Consider the following 22,711-nt stretch of genomic DNA (forward strand, 5'->3'; position numbering starts at 1 on the left):
GCACGGTGCGAGCCGAGGTCACGGGGGGAAGCCGAGGTCAGCCAGAGTTTGCTGACTTCTGGGAGCAACATGGGGGGAGTAATTACGCTAGCGGGGGATCTAGCGGGGCTGGTGGGAGGGGGGAATTACTGGGTTGCTGCTGCTGGGGAGAGGAGGGAGCTGGTATGGGAGAGGATGGGCGGGGGGGCACCGCCTGGGGGAGATACAGCTGCGTGGGAACCGGGTGAGGAGCTGGAAAAAGGTGATGGCTAATCGACAAGGGGGGGGGGGTAGGAAGCCCCCCAACTCGGCTGATCACGTGGAACGTGAGAGGGCTGAACGGGCCGATAAAGAAGGCACGGGTACTCGCACACCTTAAGAAACTTAAGGCAGATGTGGTTATGTTACAGGAAACGCACCTGAAACTGATAGACCAGGTTAGGCTACGCAAAGGATGGGTGGGGCAGGTGTTCCATTCGGGGCTAGATGCGAAAAACAGGGGGGTGGCTATATTAGTGGGGAAGCGGGTAATGTTCGAGGCAAAGACTATAGTGGCGGATAACGGGGGCAGATACGTGATGGTGAGTGGCAAACTACAGGGGGAGACGGTGGTTTTGGTAAACGTATATGCCCCGAACTGGGATGATGCCAATTTTATGAGGCGGATGCTAGGACGCATTCCGGACCTAGAGATGGGAAAGCTGATAATGGGGGGAGATTTTAATACGGTGTTGGAACCAGGGCTGGATAGGTCGAAGTCCAGGACTGGAAGGAGGCCGGCAGCAGCCAAGGTACTTAAAGATTTTATGGAGCAGATGGGAGGTGTAGACCCGTGGAGATTTAGCAGACCTAGGAGTAAGGAGTTCTCGTTTTTCTCCTATGTCCATAAAGTCTACTCGCGAATAGACTTTTTTGTGCTGGGTAGGGCATTGATCCCGAAGGTGAGGGGAACGGAGTATACGGCTATAGCCATTTCGGATCACGCTCCACACTGGGTGGACTTGGAGATAGGGGAGGAAACAGGAGGGCGCCCACCCTGGAGAATGGACATGGGACTAATGGCAGATGAGGGGGTGTGTCTAAGGGTGAGGGGGTGCATTGAAAAGTACTTGGAACTCAATGATAATGGGGAGGTCCAGGTGGGAGTGGTCTGGGAGGCGTTGAAGGCGGTGGTTAGAGGGGAGCTGATATCAATAAGGGCACATAAAGGGAATCAGGAGAGTAAGGAACGGGAGCGGTTGCTGCAAGAACTTTTGAGGGTGGACAGACCATATGCGGAAGCACCGGAGGAGGGACTGTACAGGGAAAGGCAAAGGCTACATGTAGAATTTGACTTGCTGACTACAGGCACTGCAGAGGCACAATGGAGGAAGGCACAGGGTGTACAGTACGAATATGGGGAGAAGGCGAGCAGGTTGCTGGCACACCAATTGAGGAAAAGGGGAGCAGCGAGGGAAATAGGGGGAGTGAGGGATGAGGAAGGAGAGATGGAGCGGGGAGCGGAGAGAGTGAATGGAGTGTTCAAGACATTTTATAAAAAATTATATGAAGCTCAACCCCCGGATGGGAGGGAGAGAATGATGGGCTTCTTGGATCAGCTGGAATTTCCCAAGGTGGAAGAGCAGGAAAGGGTGGGACTGGGAGCACAGATCGAGGTAGAAGAAGTGGTGAAAGGAATTAGGAGCATGCAGGCGGGAAAGGCCCCGGGACCGGATGGATTCCCAGTCGAATTCTATAGAAAATATGTGGACTTGCTCGCCCCGGTACTGACGAGGACCTTTAATGAGGCAAAGGAAAGGGGACAACTGCCCCCGACTATGTCAGAAGCAACGATATCGCTTCTCTTAAAGAAGGAAAAGGACCCGCTACAATGTGGGTCCTATAGACCTATTTCCCTCCTAAATGTAGATGCCAAGGTCCTGGCCAAGGTAATGGCAATGAGAATAGAGGAATGTGTCCCGGGGGTGGTCCACGAGGACCAAACTGGGTTTGTGAAGGGGAGACAGCTGAACACGAATATACGGAGGTTGTTAGGGGTAATGATGATGGCCCCACCAGAGGGAGAAACGGAGATAGTAGTGGCGATGGATGCCGAGAAAGCATTTGATAGAGTGGAGTGGGATTATTTGTGGGAGGTGTTGAGGAGATTTGGTTTTGGAGAGGGGTATGTTAGATGGGTGCAGCTGTTGTATAGGGCCCCAGTGGCGCGCGTGGTCACGAATGGACGGGGATCTGCATATTTTCGGCTCCATAGAGGGACAAGGCAGGGATGCCCTCTGTCCCCATTATTGTTTGCACTGGCGATTGAGCCCCTGGCGATAGCGTTGAGGGGTTCCAAGAAGTGGAGGGGAGTACTTAGGGGAGGAGAAGAGCACCGGGTATCTTTGTATGCGGACGATTTGCTACTATACGTGGCAGACCCGGCGGAGGGGATGCCAGAAATAATGCGGATACTTGGGGAGTTTGGGGATTTTTCAGGGTATAAATTGAACATGGGGAAAAGTGAGTTGTTTGTGGTGCATCCAGGGGAGCAGAGTAGAGAAATAGAGGACCTACCGTTGAGGAAGGTAACCAAGGGACTTTCGTTACCTGGGGATCCAGATAGCTAAGAATTGGGGCACATTGCATAGGTTAAATTTAACGCAGTTGGTGGAACAGATGGAGGAGGATTTCAAGAGATGGGAGATGGTATCCCTGTCAATGGCAGGGAGGGTGCAGGCGGTTAAGATGGTGGTCCTCCCGAGATTCCTCTTTGTGTTTCAGTGCCTCCCAGTGGTGATCACTAAGGCTTTTTTTAAAAGGATTGAAAAGAGCATCATGGGTTTTGTGTGGGCCGGGAAGACCCCGAGAGTGAGGAAGGGATTCTTACAGCGTAGCAGGGATAGGGGGGGCTGGCACTACCGAGCCTAAGTGAGTATTATTGGGCCGCTAATATTTCAATGGTGAGTAAGTGGATGGGAGAGGAGGAGGGAGCGGCGTGGAAGAGATTAGAGAGGGCGTCCTGTAGGGGGACTAGCCTACAGGCTATGGTGACAGCCCCATTGCCGTTCTCACCGAGGAACTACACCACAAGCCCGGTGGTGGTGGCTACACTGAAGATTTGGGGACAGTGGAGACAGCATAGGGGAAAGACTGGAGCCTTGGGGGGGGTCCCCGATAAGAAACAACCATAGGTTTGCCCCGGGGGGAATGGATGGGGGATATGGAATGTGGCAAAGAGCAGGAATAACGCAACTGAAAGATCTGTTTGTGGATGGGAAGTTCGCGAGTCTGGGAGCGCTGACCGAGAAATATGGGTTGCCCCAAGGGAATGCATTCAGGTATATGCAACTGAGGGCTTTTGCGAGGCAACAGGTGAGGGAATTCCCGCAGCTCCCGACACAAGAGGTGCAGGACAGAGTGATCTCAAAGACATGGGTGGGGGATGGTAAGGTGTCAGCTATATATAGGGAAATGAAGGACGAAGGGGAGACTATGGTAGATGAACTAAAAGGGAAATGGGAAGAAGAGCTGGGGGAGGAGATCGAGGAGGGGCTGTGGGCAGATGCCCTAAGCAGGGTAAACTCGTCATCCTCGTGTGCCAGGCTAAGCCTGATTCAGTTTAAGGTATTACACAGGGCACATATGACTGGAGCACGGCTCAGTAAATGTTTTGAGGTGGAGGATAGGTGTGCGAGGTGCTCGAGAAGCCCAGCGAATCATACCCATATGTTTTGGTCATGCCCGGCACTACAGGGGTTTTGGATGGGGGTGACAAAGGTGCTTTCAAAAGTAGTAGGAGTCCGGGTCGAACCAAGCTGGGGGTTGGCTATATTTGGGGTTGCACAAGAGCCGGGAGTGCAGGAGGCGAGAGAGGCCGATGTTTTGGCCTTTGCATCCCTAGTAGCCCGGCGCAGGATATTGCTAATGTGGAAAGAAGCCAAGCCCCCGGGGGTGGAGACCTGGATAAATGACATGGCGGGGTTTATAAAGCTAGAGCGGATTAAGTTCGTCCTAAGGGGGGTCGGCTCAAGGGTTCACCAGGCGGTGGCAACCGTTCGTCGAATACCTCGCAGAAAGATAGACAGAATGGGAAAAAGAAGGCAGCAGCAGCAGCCGAGGATCGGGGGGGAAGAGAGGGGTGGGGGGGGGGGAGGGGGGAGGGGGAGAGGGTGGGGGGGGGGGGGAAGAGAGGGGTGGGGGGGGGGAAGAGAGGGGTGGGGGGGAGAGAGGGGGGGGGGAAGAGAGGGGTGGGGGGGAAGAGAGGGGTGGGGGGGGGGGGGGAGGAGGAACCAGAAGGACTCTCAGGGTTGTTAATATATACTGTATAGTATGTATAGGTCGTTGCTACAGATAATTATATATTGGACTGTTAAATTATATTTTTGGAGAGTGTTACTTGTGACAAGGCAGTTGCCAATTAGGGCTAGTTTTCATTTTTGTTATTTATTATTTATTCATTTTTTTGTTTATAAAATAGGTCATTGTTATTTGTGTTGTTATAATATTGTGTAAAGGATGCACAATGTACTGTGTTGGTTGACCAAAAATTTTCAATAAAATATTTAATTAAAAAAAAGACTCCATTCACTCCTCCTACAGATTTGGTAGGAAAAGTAAATCTCTAACAGACTTCAGAATTGTGCCATTTGTACTATTTTCAAGAAGGGAGATAAATCATCCTGTGGAAACCATCAAGGTTTTTCCCTCTTGTCGAAAGCAGAGAAAATTCTCGCGCACGTTTTCCTGAATCGCTTACTTCCTGTGGCTGACGAAATCCTTCCAGAGACACATTGGACCGTAACTTTGGAGTGGCAATCAGTGGTAGATTGCCAATTCCGTAACGACTAACGCGCTCTTAAATGCTAAAGCGTCTGTCTTGCCTGACTGTCCTGACTCGGGCTGGATGAGGCTCATTACTGCCTCCAGATGAGCTCAAATAGGCAATAAATATGTTGTTGTCCAGTGGCATAAACTTCCTGGAGACAAATATATATATATTTTTAAATCATTTTACATAACTCAACGATCTTGTGAAGTAACAATTAAAAGCAAACTCAACAAGCCTTTTAGAGTTCACTTCTATCGAATGGCACAAGCTAACTCTAGTGTTCAATGTGTGTTCCTCTTAGCTTGATCTTTTGTGGACTCAGAAACAGAACGTTATGTATAACCTATTTGATTGGCCCACGCGAAAGCAGGCAAAATTGGTGGTTCTGGCAGTAGCCAACACTATGGATTTGCCAGAGAGGATCATGATGAACCGGGTGGCAAGCAGGCTGGTGAGTAAAACATAGTCTACAGACAGTTGACAAATGTTTTCTAATAGTCAGTGCAACCATTAAGACATTTGGTGTGAAATTTCACTTGAGAAATTCAATTGAAAATAATGTGCAAATTGCCTCTTGAAATACAAATGAAATTCCAACAACTCATGTTTTGCTTTGTTGGCATTGTACTATTTTGTTATATAACTTGGCTGTAAAAGTCAGAAGATTTGTAGCTATAATAGGACATGTGATCTCTTTCAAAATAGGGGCTGACCAGAATGTCCTTCCAACCGTATACCTACAAACAGTTGCAAAGAATTATTTCCTCGAGACTCAACCGATTAAAGGCTTTTGAGGATGATGCTATTCAGCTAGTGGGTAGAAAGGTAAGTGATGTCTAGTTGAATAAAGCTAAAAATTTAAGGAATTGAAGCAAATGGTGAGTTTTTCTAACTTTGATCAGGAGGAACAGGAACAGACCAGCAGTGTGTGTGTTGTAGGAAGAAAGGGGTACTTTTTTCATCTGAGTAAAGCAATGGGATATCAACCACTTGCGTATGCAAATGCCAGACTACTGTTTTGTATTCGTGCAGGTGGCAGCTCTGTCTGGTGATGCAAGGCGTGCTCTTGATATTTGCAGGAGAGCTGCTGAAATATGTGAATATTCAGCAGCTCAGCAAGCCGCATCCAACCTTGTAGGAATGCCTCACGTGGTACAGGCTCTCGATGAAATGTTTTCCTCGCCGTACATTACTGCTATAAGGTAAATAATTAAATGCTGTGTTGACTTTATTTGATTACAAGTTCTATATAATGTGCAATGTTCCTTTGGTGCTGCTTGCGTTGTGTCCAGTGGAAATAGTAGTCTCAGTAATAGTAACCATGAAATTATTGGATGGTTTGAAAAATCCACATGATTCACTCATTCTAATAAAAGAGATCTGCCATCCCTTCTCTGACCTTCATGTGACTCCAGACCCACAGGAATGTGGTTGATTCTCAGCCTCCCTCTACAATTGCCTAACAAGCCACATAGGGTGGCACAGTGGTTAGCCATGCTGCCTCACAGCGCTAGGGACCTGGGTTCAATTCTGGCCTCGGGTGACAATGTGAAGTTTGCACTTTCTCCCCGAGTCTGCCTGGGTTTCCTCAGAGCTCCAGTTTCTTCCCACAGTCCAAAGATGTGCAGATTTAAAAAAAATTAAATTAGAATTAGGTGGTTGACCGTGGTAAATTGTCACGTTGTGCTCAACAGTTAGGTGGAGTTATGGGTTTTGGGTTTATGGGGGAGTGGGCCGAGGTAGGATGCCCTTTCAGAGGGTCGAATGGCGTCTTTCTGTTCCAGGGATTCTGCAATTCTATGACTATTTACGATATTTGGAGACTAGAACATAAAATGGATTTCCTCACCAATCAGCTCCTTGTTTCTGTAAATCAGATACTTTTTTAAAATATAAATTTAGTGTACCCAATTAATTTTTTCCAATTCAGAGACAATTTAGCGTGGCCAATCCACCTACCCTGCACATCTTTGGGTTGTGGGGGCGAAATCCACACAAACACAGGGAGAATGTGCAAACTCCACATGGACAGTGACCCAGAGCCGGGATCGAACCTGGGACCTCGGCGCCGTGAGACAGCAGTGCTAACCACTGCACCACCGTGATGCCCCCGTAAATTAGATATATAAGAGTTACATATTTATATTTTTACAGGTTTATATTTGTCTGACATAATAGCATCTTACATTTTCCTAGCTTTTAGTACATTTTCGTTCGGCACGGGAGCACAGGGGTTAGCACTATTGCTTCGCCGCACCAGGGACCCGGGTTCGATTCCCAGCATGGGTCACTGTCTGTGCGGAATCTGCGCATTTTCCCCATGTCTGCGTGGGTTTCCTCCCACAAGTCCCGAAAGACGCGCTTGTTAGGTGAATTGGGCATTCTGAATTCTTACTCTGTGTATCCGAACAGGTGCCATGTGTGGTGACTAGGGGATTTTCACAGTAACTTCATTGCAGTGTTAATGCAAGCCTACTTGTGACACAAATAAAGATTACTATTATTAGCTTGGAGATGAGGAAAGAAAAACTTACCTTTCTTTCATCAGTCTCCAGGAGTTGGTACATGGTGGAGCACCTCTTTTGTCCTGTGCACCAAATCCCCAACTCCATCCTCTGTTTATGACTCAGTCAGGCGCAGTCTCCTGTTTCCCCGTGGGCCCCTTACTGTCCCCTTGTCGGCTACTGAACTAATTTGTAGCCTTGTTCCAAATACGGGGATAAGAGCGGAGTTACAGAAGTAAGGTGAGAGTGACTGCCCTTGATATTAAGGCATCATTTGACAGTGTGGCATCCAGTATCCTAGTAAATAGAAGCCATTAGGAATTGGGCAAATCTTTCCACTGACTGGAGTCATACCTGTACAATGGAAGATGGTTGTGGTGTTGGAAGCCCCAGGGCATTTCTGCAGGAATTCCTCATGTAGTGTCCTAGACCTATCCACCTTCTGCTTCACCAGTGACCTTCCGTCCATCATAAGGTGGGAATGTTTGCTGAATATTGCACAGTATGATTTGTAACTCCCCTAACAATTGAGCAGTTGTACCCAAGTGGAAAATTACCTGGATGATATTCTGGTTTGTGGCAAGTAACATTCATGCTATGGGTGGGCAGCCTGTGACTAGACCTACCCAAGCACAAGAATGGGTTTGCGGAAGCAAGGTGGCAAACCAACAGCAACACAAAACTAAGTGGGGGTGAAGGAAGCAGAAGCAGGGCAGACGAGCATTGAGAAAATTGCTGGGAAGGCACTGATGGCTGAAATAGATAGTTGGGCAAGAGACTATTTCAAAAACAAGCTAGACAGCCAATAGAATATTGTAAAAGGATTCTCTGGAGAGAAGGTTTAATCGGTGGAGCAAAGCACCACAGAACAATGCTGCCTTCCTAAGGGCTAAAAAAGGACAGTATAATGGTGAATAAACGTGCCATATAGTTTAAATATGAATACCCTGAAACATCCTGATTCATAACTGTGACAGGAAGACAATGTGACTCAACAGGAAATCTTAAAACTTGCAAAATATTACACATTTCAATGGATGTCATTGAATCAGCTAACAAGAAATATTGTCCATCTGCCCCATCAGCTGCTGATGCCCTCAATCATGCTTTTGTTATTTTCACACTTAGCAATTTCAGTGCTCTCTTGGCTGGTCTTTTACTTTTCACCTGTAAGGTTAAAATGCTGCTGCCCATACCTAGCTCACGCCAAGTCTTGTTCCCTCGTTATCCCTACATTCAATGACCTACAATCCCTATATTCAATGGGCAGCACGGTAGCATAGTGGTTAGTACAATTGCTTCACAGCTCCAGGGTCCCAGGTTCGATTCCCGGCTTGGGTCACTTTCTGTGCGGAGTCTGCACGTTCTCCCTGTGTGTGCGTGGGTTTTCTCCGGGTGCTCCGGTTTCCTCCCACAGTCTAAAGATGTGCAGGTTAGGTGGATTGGCCATGCTAAATTGTCCTTAGTGTCCAAAATTGCCCTTTGTGTTGGGTGGGATTATGGGGATAGGGTGGAGGTGTGGGCTTGGGTAGGGTGCTCTTTCAAAGAGCCGGTGCAGACTCGATGGGCTGAATGGCCTCCTTCTGCACTGTAAATTCTATGAAATCTATGACCGGCATTAGTGCCAGGTTCTGGAATGCTTCTGGTAAAATTCTCAACTTTGTATTCCAAGCCTTTCTTGGTCTGGCTGGCCCCTCCACATATCTGTAACCCCCTGAACCCCTTTAAAAGCTCTGGATTCCTCCGATTCTGGTCTCGTGTATTTCCAATTTCCCTCCCCCCACAATTTGTGGCTGTGCTTTCAGCTGCCTCAGCACCAGGTTCTGGACTCCCCTCCCTAAATATCTTGATATCTCTTGCCTCTCTCCTGTTTCAAGATGCTTCTTAAAACCTACCTCTTCTGACCTTTTGGTCACATGTTTTAATCTAGAAGTAAGAAAAGTACAGCACAGGAACGGGTCCTTCAGCCCTCCAAGCCTGTGCCGATCATGATGCCCCAACTAAAACAACCGTCTGCCCTTACTCTGTGCGTATCCCTCCATTTCCTCCCTATTCGTGTACCCATCCAGGTGCCTCTTAAATGTTGTTAATGTGCCTGTTTCCACCACATCCTCTGGCAACGCCTTCCAGGCACCCACCACTCTGTGAAAAACGTACCCCGCACATCTTCCTTAAACATCCCCCTCTCACCTTGAACCTATGCCTCCTTCTAATTGACATTTCCACCCTTGGAAAAAGCCTCTGACTATCCACCCTGTCTATGCCTCCACTTGTGTGACATGATGTCAAATTTTCTCTGATAATGCTCCGGTGAAGTATCTTGGGTCTTCACAATTGTGCTTTAGACCCATTCTGGAAATGGATGTTTTGCACAAAATTATCTAGCACCCTTGGTCAAAGATTGATTTGATGTTTCAAGCCTGGTGCCAGCGCAGGCTGATAAGTTAGTTACAAAATTGAGCACAACAGAATTGCATATTGGTTCTTTATTTGTGCACCTTTTAATATAATTTTCTGATCCCGTCTCTCCTCTGTGACTTGCTCTTTGGCATTCCTATCCAGTTAACAATCTGTTATTATGTGAAAATTCCAAATCCAGAGACTGAGATTGCAATTCCAGTTACTAAATATTGTTCTTTCTGTGCTGTAGGAATGCATCTGCCCAGGAACAGATTTTTATGAGAGCAGTGCTTGCAGAATTCCAACGGCTTGGCCTAGAAGAAGCGACATTTCAGCAGGTAAATACGAACACTTTCTGTAAAATGTTCCCCAGTACTTGCCCAGAGCACCTTTGCATGCATGTACAGAAACCTACTAACAGGTATCCTATTTGTACACCACTTTAATGAATAGCAGCCATGAGAAAATGCTTTTTTCTTTTTTGGAAAAACTGGTTAACCTTTTTTACTAACACAATTGAGTGAATTATCTTTCCAGTAACACGATATATGGTCAGTTTAGTTTACCAATATTGATAAAAATTGAGTTCCCAATCTTGCAGCAGTGACATTTCAGCTGTTCATCCAGTGTGCGTAACATGAGTGCGCACACAAAAAAAATAACATTGTAGGAAATTGTGTGATGAAATGTGCATTATTGTAATTTCTCCATGCAACATTAATATTGGAATAAAATACATTTTAAATTGCTTTTTGGGAATTGTTCCTAATTTTAGTACAAAATGTGTTATTTTAAGCACTTTCTGTAAATCGAATGGGTGAAAACATTCCATTGAATTATAGTCTGGTAATTAGTACATGGACCAACCAGAAAATGCTAGATAATCTCAGCAGGCCTGGCAGCATCTGTGAAGAAGAGTCATATGGACTAAATGTTAATTCTGTTCCTCTCTCCATAGATGCTGCCAGACCTGCTGCATTTATCCAGCATTTTGCTGTTATTTCAGATTTCCAGAATTGCCATTTTTTTGCTTTAATTTAGCACAGGGAAGTTCTTGTGGCTTTAGGAAGAAATTGGTGGCAAAGGAAAATATGGCTAAGTTAATATCTCCCAACAAATGCCATACAGGTGGGAATGCAAAATCAATATGTTTTATGCTATAAAATACAAGCAAAAATTTCCAAACTGCTTTCCATGTTTTGCATAAAATCAAGTAGAGAAAGCATGTTGGTAGCCAAACTGGAATTCTATTATGGGCATATTTCTTCATTCAACGTCATAATCATGTTTCCTACTAAGTCAGGAGTGTATACCATCTACAAAATGCACAGCAGGAACTTACCAAGGTATTTTTAGGCAGCGCCTTCCAAACCCATGACCACTACCATCGAGAAGGACAAGAGCAGCAAATATCTGGGGACACCACCACCTGGAGGTTCCCCTCCAAGTCACTCAACACCCTGACGTGGAAAAAAAATCACCGTTCCTTTACTATCGCTCTGTCAAAATCCTGGAATTTCCTCCCTAGCAGCACTGTGGGTGTACCTCTACCTCGGGGACTGTAGTAGTTCAAGAAGGGAGCTCACCACCACCTTCTGAAGGGCAGCTAGAGATGAGTAATACCTAGCTAGTGGTGCCTGATGTGTAGATGGTATGCATGGCTGCCACTGTTTGTCGGTGATGGAGGGATTGAATGGTTTTAAAAAATATATATTTTATTAAAGTTTTCAAACACAATTTTTTCCCTTACAAATCAACAAAAATGGTAGCATGATAACTGCTGTATAAAATTGTTTAACTAACATAGTAAACTAACCAAATAACGCAAAGTAATGCTCCCCCCACCCCCTCTCCCCCTCCAAAAACACAAACAATTCCCACCCCCCCCCCACCCCGGGCTGCTGCTGCTGGCCATCTATCTTCCCCCTAACGTTCCGCTAGGTAGTCGAGGAACGGTTGCCACCGTCTGATGAACCCTTGAGCCGATCCCCTCAGCGCAAACTTCATCCGCTCTAGTTTTATAAACCCCGCCATATCGTTTATCCAGGCCTCCAGTCCGGGGGGTTTCGCTTCCTTCCACATGAGTAAAATCCTACGCTGGGCTACTAGGGACCAAAGGCCACAACATCGGCCTCTTTCGCCTCCTGCACTCCCGGCTCATCCGCTACTCCAAATATACCTAACCCCCAGCCTGGCTTGACCCGGACCTTCACCACCTTCGAGATCACTCCCCTCCAGTGCCGGACACAACCAAAACATATGTGTGTGGTTCGCCGGGCTTCCCCCGCACCTCCCACACTTGTCCTCCACTCCAAAGAACCTGCTCAACCTTGCTCCCGTTATGTGTGCTCTATGCAGCACCTTAAATTGGATCAGGCTAAGCCTGGCACACGAGGAAGAGGAATTTACCCTGCTTAGGGCATCAGCCCACAAACCCTCCTCAATCTCCTCCCCGAGCTCTTCTTCCCATTTTCCCTTCAGTTCGCCCACCAGCTCCTCTCCCTCTTCTCTCATCTCCCGGTATATCTCTGACACTTTGCCCTTCCCGACCCACACCCCCGAAAGCACCCTGTCCTGGATCCCTTGTGTTGGGAGCAGCGGAAATTCCCTCACCAGTTGTCTCGTGAACGCTCTCACCTGCATATATCTAAAGAAATTTCCCCGGGGCAGCTTATACTTTTTCTCAAGCGCTCCCAAGCTCGCAAACATCCCATCTATAAATAAATCTCCCACTCTCCTGATTCCTGCCCGGTGCCAGCTCTGGAATCCTCCGTCCAGCCTCCCTGGGGCAAACCTATGGTTGTTCCTGATCGGGGACCACACCGAGGCTCCCAGCACACCCCTCTGTCGCCTTCATTTCCCCCAGATACTTAATGTTGCCACCACCACTGGGTTTGTGGTAAATTTTTTTGGGGAGAGCGGTAGTGGCGCCGTCACCAGCGCTTTTAAGCTCGTTCCTTTGCAGGACGCCATCTCCAGCCTTTTCCACGCTGCGCCCTCTCCCTCCATCCACCTACGAATCATCGCCACGTTGGCGGCCCAATAGTAATCACCCAAATTCGGCAACGCCAGTCCCCCTCTGACTCTGCTACGTTGTAGGAACCCCCTCCTTACCCTCGGGGCCTTCCCTGCCCACACGAAGCTCGTGATGTTTCTATCTATTTTTTTGAAAAAGGCCTTAGTGATCAGTATAGGGAGACATTGGAACATGAATAGGAACCTCGGGAGGACCATCATCTTAATCGCCTGCACTCTGCCCGCCAGCGACAGCGGCTGCTTATCCCACCTTTTGAAATCCTCTTCCATTTGTTCCACCAGTCGAGTCAGATTGAGTCTGTGTAAGGTTCCCCAACTCCTGGCTATCTGAATCCCCAGGTATCGGAAGTTTCTTTCCACTCTCCTTAGCGGTAGGCCATCTATCCCTCTACTCTGGTCCCCAGGGTGTATCACAAAAAGCTCACTCTTTCCCATGTTAAGCCTATATCCCGAGAAATCTCCAAACTCCCTCAATATCTCCATGACCTCTGTCATTCCCCCCCCACTGGGTCCGTCACATACAGCAGTAGGTCATCCGCGTAGAGTGACACTCGGTGTTCCTCTCCCCCTCTAATCACCCCCCTCCATTTTCTGGAGTCTCTCAGCGCTATGGCCAGTGGTTCAATTGCCAGCGCGAACAGTAATGGGGACAACGGGCATCCCTGTCTTGTTCCCCTGTGTAGTCGAAAATACTCCGACCTTTGCCGATTTGTGACCACACTTGCCGTTGGGGCCCCATATAGGAGTTTAACCCAGCTGACAAACCCCTCCCCGAACCTCCTCAGCACCTCCCATAGATACTCCCACTCCACCCTATCAAATGCCTTCTCTGCATCCATTGCCGCCACTATCTCTGCCTCCCCCTCTGCTGGGGGCATCATTATCACCCCTAATAGCCGTTGCACGTTGACATTTAATTGTCTCCCCTTTACGAACCCTGTCTGGTCTTCGTGCACCACCCCCGGGACACAATCCTCTATCCTCGTTGCCAGCAACTTGGCGTCCACATTTAGCAGTGAGATAGGCCTATAGGACCCGCACTGCAGCGGATCTTTATCTCGCTTCAAGATTAGCGATATCGTCGCCTCCGACATTGTCGGGGGTAGGGTCCCCCTTCTTTGGCCTCGTTAAAGGGCCTTACCAGCAGCGGGGCCAACAAGTCCACATATTTTCTATAGAATTCCACCGGGAACCCATCTGGTCCCGGGGCCTTCCCTGCCTGCATGTTCCCCAGCCCCTTGGTAACCTCGTTCACCCCAATCGGCTCCCCCAGGCCTTCCACCTCCTGCTCTTCCACCCTCGGGAACCTTAATTGGTCCAAAAACTGCTGCATCCCCTCTTTTCCCTCCGGGGGTTGGGACCTATATAGCCTCTCGTAAAAGGTCTTAAACACCTCGTTTATCTTCCCTGCTCTCCGCACCGTGGCTCCCATTTCATCCCTAATTCCCCCTATCTCCCTCGCCGCTGCCCTCTTTCGCAGCTGGTGGGCCAACAGGCGACTTGCCTTTTCCCCATATTCATATCTCATCCCCTGTGCCTTCCTCCACTGTGCCTCCGCCCTCCTTGTGGTCAACAGGTCGAACTCCGTCTGGAGTCGTCGCCTCTCCCTGTATAGTCCTTCATCCGGGGCCTCCGCGTATTCTTTATCTACCCTCAAAATCTCCCCCAGTAGTCTTTCCCTTTCCTTGGCCTCTGTTTTCCCCTTGTGGGCCCTGATGGAGATCAGCTCTCCTCTGACCACCGCCTTTAGTGCTTCCCATACTACTCCCACTCGGACCTCCCCGTCGTCATTGGCCTCCAGGTACCTTTCGATACATCCCTGCACTCTTCCGCAGACTCCCTCATCCGCCAATAATCCCACATCCAGTCACCAGAGTGGATGCTGCTTTCCCCCCCCCCCCCCCCAAATCAGGTTTCCTACCTCCAGGTCCGGGATACGTCCCAGCATCCGCTTCATAAATCCCGCATCATCCCAATTCGGGGCATATACATTAACCAACACTACCTCCATTCCCTGCAGTCTGCCACTCACCATCACATATCTGCCACCGCTGTCTGCTACAATGTTCCTAGCCTCGAATGACACCTGTTTCCCCACCAGTATGGCCACCCCTCTGTTCTTTGCATCCAGCCCTGAGTGGAACACCTGTCCCACCCATCCTTTCCTTAACCTAACTTGGTCCGCCACCTTCAGGTGCGTCTCCTGAAGCATGGCCACGTCTGCCCTCAGTCCTTTGAAGTGCGCGAACACTCGGGCCCTCTTAATCGGCCCATTTAGGCCTCTCACGTTCCACGTGATCAGCCGAACTGGGGGGGGGCTGCCTGCCCCCCTCCCCTGTCGACTAACCATCACCCTCTCTGTGCCAGTCCCACGTCCCGGTTCCGCGCACCCACCCGTTCCCCAGGCAGCGCATTCCCGCCCTGACCACCTTTTCTTTTACCAGTTCCTTTTCGATCTCTGCAGCAGCAACCCAGTTATTCCCCCCCGCCCCCGCTAGATCCCCATCTAGCATGGTTACTCCCCCCATATTGCTTCCGAAAGTCAGCTGACTTCAACTGACCCCGGCTTCTCCCGTTCTCTCCTTGACCACCCCCCCCCCCCCCCCCCCCCGTGTGGGGAACTCACATCCGCCTTGCGCCTATCTTCCCGCCATCACCTTTCTGGTGCGGGAACAAGAAAAATAAGCCCCGTGTTCTCTAGAGCCGTCCCGCCCCTCGTGGCGCAGCTCCCTCTGCCGCCCCATTCCCCATCCCCCGCCTATGTCTCTTCTTCACACCGGCGCCCACATTTCTCAGTGTGTCCCCCTCCCCAATTTACATCTCTGTATACATCAGCATTGTCGTTTCCCCTCCAACATCAGTCCCTCAGTTCTGATCCAGTTTCTCGTTTTTAATGAAGGTCCATGCTTCTGCCGTTTCGAAGTAGTGATGCCTCTCCTGGTGCGTGACCCACAGTCGCACCGGCTGCAACATCCCGAACTTCACCTTCTTCTTGTGTAGCACCTCCTTGGCTCGATTAAAACTCGCCCTCCTTCTCGCCATCTCCGCACTCCAATCCTGGTACACTCGTACCACCGCATTCTCCCATCTACTACTTCGTACCTTTTTGGCCCATCTCAGAACCACCTCTCTGTCATTGAAGCGGTGAAATCGCACGATCATCGCCCTAGGTGGTTCTCCCGCCTTTGGTCTCCTCGCAGGGACCCGATGGGCCCCTTCCATTTCCAAGGGGCCCGAGGGGACCTCAGCTCCCATTAGCGAGCGCAGCATTGTGCTCACGTAAGCCCCGCCGTCCGCTCCTTCCACTCCCTTGGGGAGACCCAGGATCTGGAGGTTCTTTCTCCGTGATCTGTTTTCTAGGACTTCAATCCTTTCAATGCACTTTTTGTGGAGCGCCTCATGCGTCTGCATTTTGACCGCCAGGCCCATGATCTCGTCCTCGTTGTCCGTCACCTTCTGCTCCACCACACGGAGCTCCATCTCCTGGGTCTTTTGTGTCTCCTTAAGCCCCTCAATTGCTTGTAGCATCGGGGTCAGCACCTCCTTTTTAAGCAGCTCCACACACCGTCTCAAAAATTCGTCTTGGTCCGGCCCCCATGTCGCCTGGGCTCCCTCCACCGCCATCTTGCTCCTGTCCTCGAGGATTCTTCGCGATCTGGCCACCGCCGCCGATATTTTTCTTTTTCGCTTGGGGGGGGGGGGGGAGGGGGGGAGAGACTCCCTGTTGTCTCACCCCACACCGGGTTTCGTCCCGAAAAAATTCCCCGTTGGGGCTCTTAAAAGAGCCCGAAGGTCCGTTCGAGCTGGAGCCGCCGAAACGTGCGGCTTAGCTGGTCATCGCCGCAACCGGAAGTCGGATTGAATGTTTGTGGAAGAGGTAGCAATCAAGCAGGCTGAATTGTCCTGGATGGTGTTGAGCTTCTTGAGTGTTGTTGCAGCTGTACTCATCCAGGCAAGTGGAAAGTATTCCATTACACACCTGACCTGTGCCTTGTAGATGGTGGACAGAAGTTGGGTAGATGGTGGACAGACTTTGGGAAGTCAGTGGGTGAGTTACTCGCTGCAGAATTCCTAGCCTTTGACCTTCTCGTGTAGTCACCATATTTGTACGGCTAGTTCACTTTCTGGTCAATGGTAACACCCAGGATGTTGTTGATGGGGAATTCAGTGATGGTGATGCCATTAAATGTCAAGGGGGTGATGGTTAGATCCTCTCTTATTGGAGAGGGGCATTGCCTGGCACCTGTGTGGCACAAATGTTACTTGCCACTTGTCAGTCCAAGCCTCGGTCTTGCTGAAAATATGCTATAATGCAAAACTTTAATATTAGTATAATATGTATATTGTTTGTCATTTAGCAGCATTTTAACACAGAATATTTTGTTTAAAATTCTGGATTCTAAATTATTATTCTCCCTCTACCACTTTTGCAGATCTACCAGCAGCATATGGGACTATGCAGAATGGATGGTCTGCAACCTCCAACAATGTCCCAGACTATGTTAATATGTACAAGACTTGGGGCTTGTCGTCTACTGCTTGTTGAATCGAGTAAAAATGATCTGCACATGCGAGTAAGATTGAATGTTAGCCAAGATGATGTCTTGTATGCCTTAAAAGAAAAATCTGTTAAATAGCTATAATGTAGTATGAAATGTACAGAAATGTATGTTGCTGTTTTAGTTCCATAATTCATGTTTTTAACAATTTTACGTTTTCTACAAGAACTTCCTGGGATAGGGTTATTTTAAGCACTTGTATAATAAAGAATTCTCAAATCTGCATTACAGGTTTTGACATCTTAAATGAAGTATGATGCAAGTTCATGATTGCTATAATTGCAATTTTGCCTGTATACATTTTCATTTCACTTTATAAAAAAAAAAAAAAAAAAATTTAGAGTGCCCAATTATTTTTTTCCAATTAAGGGGCAATTTAGCATGGCCAATCCACCTACTCTGCACATCTTTGGGCTGTGGGGGCGAAACCCATGCAAACACGGGGAGAATATGCAAACTCCACACGGACAGTGACCCAGAGCCGGGATCGAACCTGGGACCTCGGTGCCGTGAGGCCGCAGGGCTAACCCACTGCGCCACAGTGCTGTCCTTCATTTCACATTTTTTTTAAATCCACATATTACATATTGTTCCTCAACCTAAGCAGACACACAACCTGTCCTTGAGTGAATTGCTGAGTGCTGCAAGAAACCTAATGGAGGTAATTTGACTTGCCTTCCTGTGAAACATTGTGTGGTTGCTCTTTTACTTATACCAAGATTGAAGAAATAAAAATGCAAACTTATGGAAAGTACTGTACCACTTTGGAGTGCGCTTCCAAGTACGCAGGAACAATCTGGCTCCGATTATAATCAGAAGGGGGCACATCTACATGAGGTGTAAAGCGGGGTTGGTTGGAGGGGGGGGGGCACATCCTATCAAACTTCCTGCTCTCGTACCAGAGGTCCCAGTGCTTGACTACCTGCATATCAGAAACGTGAAAATTGTGCTGGGAGCAAGGAGAGTTGGAAAGATTGCATAGATTGTACAGATTCTCACAAGACTGATCTATTGGGGATTATGGACCAAACACAGGAGCTCTATACTCGAGACAGATTAGCATTGATGGTGATCAAATTTCATTGCAAGTGCAGATTATTTTGTTTCAAATTTTCACTTGAGGACCTGGAAGCTCTCCATCCATTGGAAGCAATGATGGGTGAAGAGAAAAGGTCTACTTTTAGCCAGACCAAAATGCAAGACCTTGGAAGAAAATTAAAACAGGCTCCTTCAATCTGTTGCAGAAAAAAGTAAAGCTATACAACCTTGGTGTACTTCACTCTTCCATAACGAGAAATCAGACAAAGACTCTTGGAGTGAAAAAAAATAGTCCTTTGTTACAAGCTATAGCAGAGGCTAATGCTGTTCCAAATTGGGATGCCAGAGAGCACTGATTCAAGAATGGTACAGACCAATATACTTTGAGATTGGGTTAGAAGAAATTAGCATATATGAATAATTTGTTACTAATTATATATGTTCAATCATGACTATTGATAAAGGTTACATAGTATATGATAATAATTAACCAATCACATCAAAGATCTGCATGCTTAATTAAACAATCCAATCATTAGACATGTATATTGTCTTGCAATTGGTGATATCAGTGGTTTAATGGCTTCTCTCGAAGTATGGATGCTATCCATCACCCCTCCCTGTCGTTATTGGCAGACACCCTGGAGCCAAAGCAAATGGAAGACTCCCACATTGTTATACAGACTTTGAGTTTTAACATCTGCGGAATTTCTGCCTGGGAGAACTGACAGATTGTGTATTTGTGGTAAATGTTTACAATTGACAGCTTGTTTCTCACAGTCAGAGCTGAAGATTTTGACTTCTCCAGTAAATAATGGAACGAGTTTTTAAACTGGTTGCAGTTTAATATCTAAAGATGATGCCCAAATTACCCTCTTCGTGTCTAAAGTGAAAGCCACTTTATCTGTTTAAGACTTTTTATTTGGGAGGCTCCAAGATGCTTTTGTTTAATTGCGGATAACAAGACTTGAATTCAGAAGATCCCAGTGAGGTGATTCTTCATACGAACACATGAATAAAAAATAATTTGGCATTTTCAGTTTGTCCATCTTTTAAATAGATAACTTTACATAATTTAATTGCAGTGAGTACTTTTTGCCCTAGAATTATAGATAATTGTGTTGTGATGTTTATGATACAAACTGCACACTGTCACCTGCAACAGGAGCTTGTTTAGTCACTACACTAGTTTACATGAGGTTGAAAATCATTCACAGCCTGAAACATTTTTAAAATGTGGAAAGTTTATTTAAAAATATGGTGTTGGTTGAGTGCTTAGATGATAAATATGCTGCAAACTGAGCCATAGAGACCAGAAAGGTTTCTAGCTCGACTGCTCTTTCAAAGAACCAATGCATGCACAATGGACCCAAGGACAACTTTTTCTGTGGCATTAAGTTTCTATGACTCAAGTACTTTTTGGTTGGGAAGCAATGCGGTTTAATCAACTGCAGAGTTGAAATGCAACAAGTGTGAAGTTGAAAAACTAGGTTTAAAAAGAAAATTTTATTACATCTCTTATTTTCCCCATGTACAGGTGCTGTTTATCAGTTGTGTATATATTGAAACAAGACCATCCATGAATAAAACACCCCTATTTTCCAGTCAAAAATTTGACTTGTATGTAAGCCACTTTCTTGTTCAAAACGATACCTTTGTCAGTAGAAATTTTGATTTCACCGTGCACTGGATATTCCACTAACTACAAACAAATGGGAAATGGAAGACCAACAGCATTGAACTGGTAGGACAATGCTAACAACAAGTGAGTGAGTTCTAGTGCTGTCCAACATGACTTCTGTACAGATGTCTGATCTCCTTTAAACATACACATGGTGTGTTCCTGGTCTTGCATTGCTGGATAAACAGAAAACCAGGTTTGTCCAGCTTGCTTTCTAATTACATGGTACAATAATTGAGTCATTGCTCTGATTATTTGCCTATCTCTAACAAGTGCAGACATGAGATCAGGAAAGTATCCAGTGGTGGACAGCTTTGGGAACCTTGGGCCCACTTTCATGTTTTCTATCCATGTATATATGTACCAGGTTGTATTTGCATAGCATTTTGGGTCACTCTTGACTTCTGAATGTTGATCCAAATCATTTGTATAAGTTTAACATGATCTATACGAAGGCTTGGTTTATCAAGTATTTGATGTTACATCTGATTGGCTGGGAGAAAGGGGGCTAGAACATATTCAAGGATTCAGACGAGGAGGAAATGAGGACAAAAACAAAAGGCAGGAAGGGGAATAAGAAAACTGATAGGTAGAGAAAGCAAGGGCCACATTCAAACGTCTACAGTGAAAAATTTTGGGAGCGGGGCAAGTAATGTTACAAAGACAAACTTAAAGGCTTTGTGCCTTAATGCGTGGAGCATTCGCAATAAAGTGGATGAAAAAAAATTGCATAAATAGACTTAAGCAGGTATGATATCATTGGGATTACAGAGACATTGCTGCAGGGTGCATCTGTAAAATAACATCTGTAATTATGGGTGTTTTAATCTGCATATAGATTGGGCAAAGCAAATTAGCCACAATGTAGAGGAGGAATTCCTGGAGTGTATACGGGGATGGTATTCTGGACCAATACATCGAGCAGCCAAGTAGAAAACAGGCCATCCTAGACTTGGTACTGTGTAATAAGAACGGAATCATTGGCAATCTAGTTTTGCAAGACACCTTGGGATTGAGTGACCATAGTATGACAGATTTTTTCATCAATAATAATCTTTATTATTATAACCTCTTGTCACAAGTAGGCTTACATTGCAATGAAGTTACTGTGAAAAGCCTAGTCGCCACATTCCAGCGTCTGTTCGGGTACACCGAGGGAGAATTTAGAATGTCCAGTTCATCTAACAAGCACGTCTTTCGGTACTTGTGAGTGGAAACCGGAGCACCATGAGGAAACACATGCAGATACTGGGAGAACTTGCAGACTCTGCATAGACAGTGACCCAGCCGGGAACCAACCTGGGACCCTGATGCTGTGAAGCCACAGTGCTAACCACTGTACTACCATGTTGTCCTCTATTAGTGTCACAAGTGGACAGTGAAGTAGTTGATTCTGAAACTAGAGTTCTGAATCTTAACAAAGGAAACTACAATGATAAGAGGCGTGAATTGTCTAACATCGATTGGGGAACATTACTTAAAGGGATGTCAATGTAGGTAATGGCAAATATTCAAGGAGCGCATGGGGGAAGTTGCAACAATTGTTTATTCCTGTCTGGCACAAATGTAAAACGGGAAAGGTGGCCAATCCAGGGCTTACAAGGGAAATTAAAGATAGTATTCAATCCAAGGAAGAAGCATACGAATTAGACAAGAAAAATAACAGGTCTGAGGACAGGGAACAGTTTAGGATTTAGTAAAGAAGAGCTAAGGGATCAATTAAGATGGGGAAAGTAGAGTATGAGAGTAAGCTTGCAGAGAACATAAAAACTGACTGTAAAAGATTTTATAGGTACATAAAGTGAAAAAGATTGGTGAAGATAGGTCCCTTGCAGTCAGAAACAGGGGAATGTATAATGGACAATTAAATGACTGAGTAACTATGTACATACTTTGATTCTGTCAAATGAGGGCACAAATTAAATACCAGAAATGTTAGGGATCACCGGGTTTAGTGAGAGGAAGGAACTGAAGCAGATCAATATTAGTAGAGAAATGGTGTTGAGGAAATTGATGGGATAGAAGGCTGAAATATCCCCAGGACCTGATAATCTACAACCCAAACTACTTAAGGAAGTGGCTCTAGAAATAGTGGATGCATTGATGGCCATCTTCCGGGATTTTATAGACTCTGGAACAGTTCCTGCAGATTGGAGGGCAGCTAATGTAACCCCACTATTTAAAAAGGGAGAGAGAAGACATGGAATTATAGACCAGTAAGCCTGGCCTTAGTAGGAAAAACTCTAGAATCTATTATCAAAGATTTTACAACAGAGCACTTAGAAAACAGTCGCAAGATCGGACAGAGTCAGCATGGATTTATGATGGGGAAATCACGCTTGACAAATATACTGGAATTATTTGAGAATGTACCTTGCAGGGTTGTTGAGAGGGAGCCAGTGGATGTGGTTTATTTGGACTTTCAGAAAGTTTTTGACAAAGTCCCACGTAAGAGATTAGTGGGTAAAATTAAAGAGCATAGGAATAGGGGTAGTGTATTAAGATTAATAGAAAACTGGTTGACAGACAGGAAACAGAGTAGGAATTAACAGGTCAGGTAATGACTAGTGGGGTTCTGCAGGGATCAGTGCTAGAACCCCAGCTATTCACAATACATATTAATGAATTAGATTAGGGATCAAGATGTAATCTCCAGATTTGCAGATGACAACAAAGTTGGGTGGGAGGGTGAGCTGTGAGGAGG

At 46.6% G+C, this 22,711-nt stretch overlaps 1 protein-coding gene across 2 annotated transcripts in view; it reads left to right on the plus strand.

Moving 5' to 3' along the window:
* The window catches only part of orc1 (origin recognition complex, subunit 1), a 98,904-nt gene extending 81,393 nt beyond the window's left edge, over positions 1-17,511 (plus strand). The window contains exons 12-16 of one of the 2 annotated variants that reach the window (XM_072510883.1): positions 5,091-5,240; positions 5,495-5,614; positions 5,822-5,991; positions 9,944-10,031; positions 17,163-17,511. In XM_072510883.1, coding sequence (XP_072366984.1) covers positions 5,091-5,240; positions 5,495-5,614; positions 5,822-5,991; positions 9,944-10,031; positions 17,163-17,366 — 732 coding nt within the window. In that variant the 3' untranslated portion in view covers positions 17,367-17,511. The remainder of the gene's footprint in view (positions 1-5,090; positions 5,241-5,494; positions 5,615-5,821; positions 5,992-9,943; positions 10,032-17,162) is intronic. The other variant, XM_072510884.1, reaches the window with a different exon arrangement.
* Positions 17,512-22,711: the final 5,200 nt, after the last annotated feature.

The sequence above is a fragment of the Scyliorhinus torazame genome, chromosome 7 (genome assembly GCF_047496885.1).
Source record: "Scyliorhinus torazame isolate Kashiwa2021f chromosome 7, sScyTor2.1, whole genome shotgun sequence".
NCBI lineage: Eukaryota > Metazoa > Chordata > Chondrichthyes > Carcharhiniformes > Scyliorhinidae > Scyliorhinus > Scyliorhinus torazame.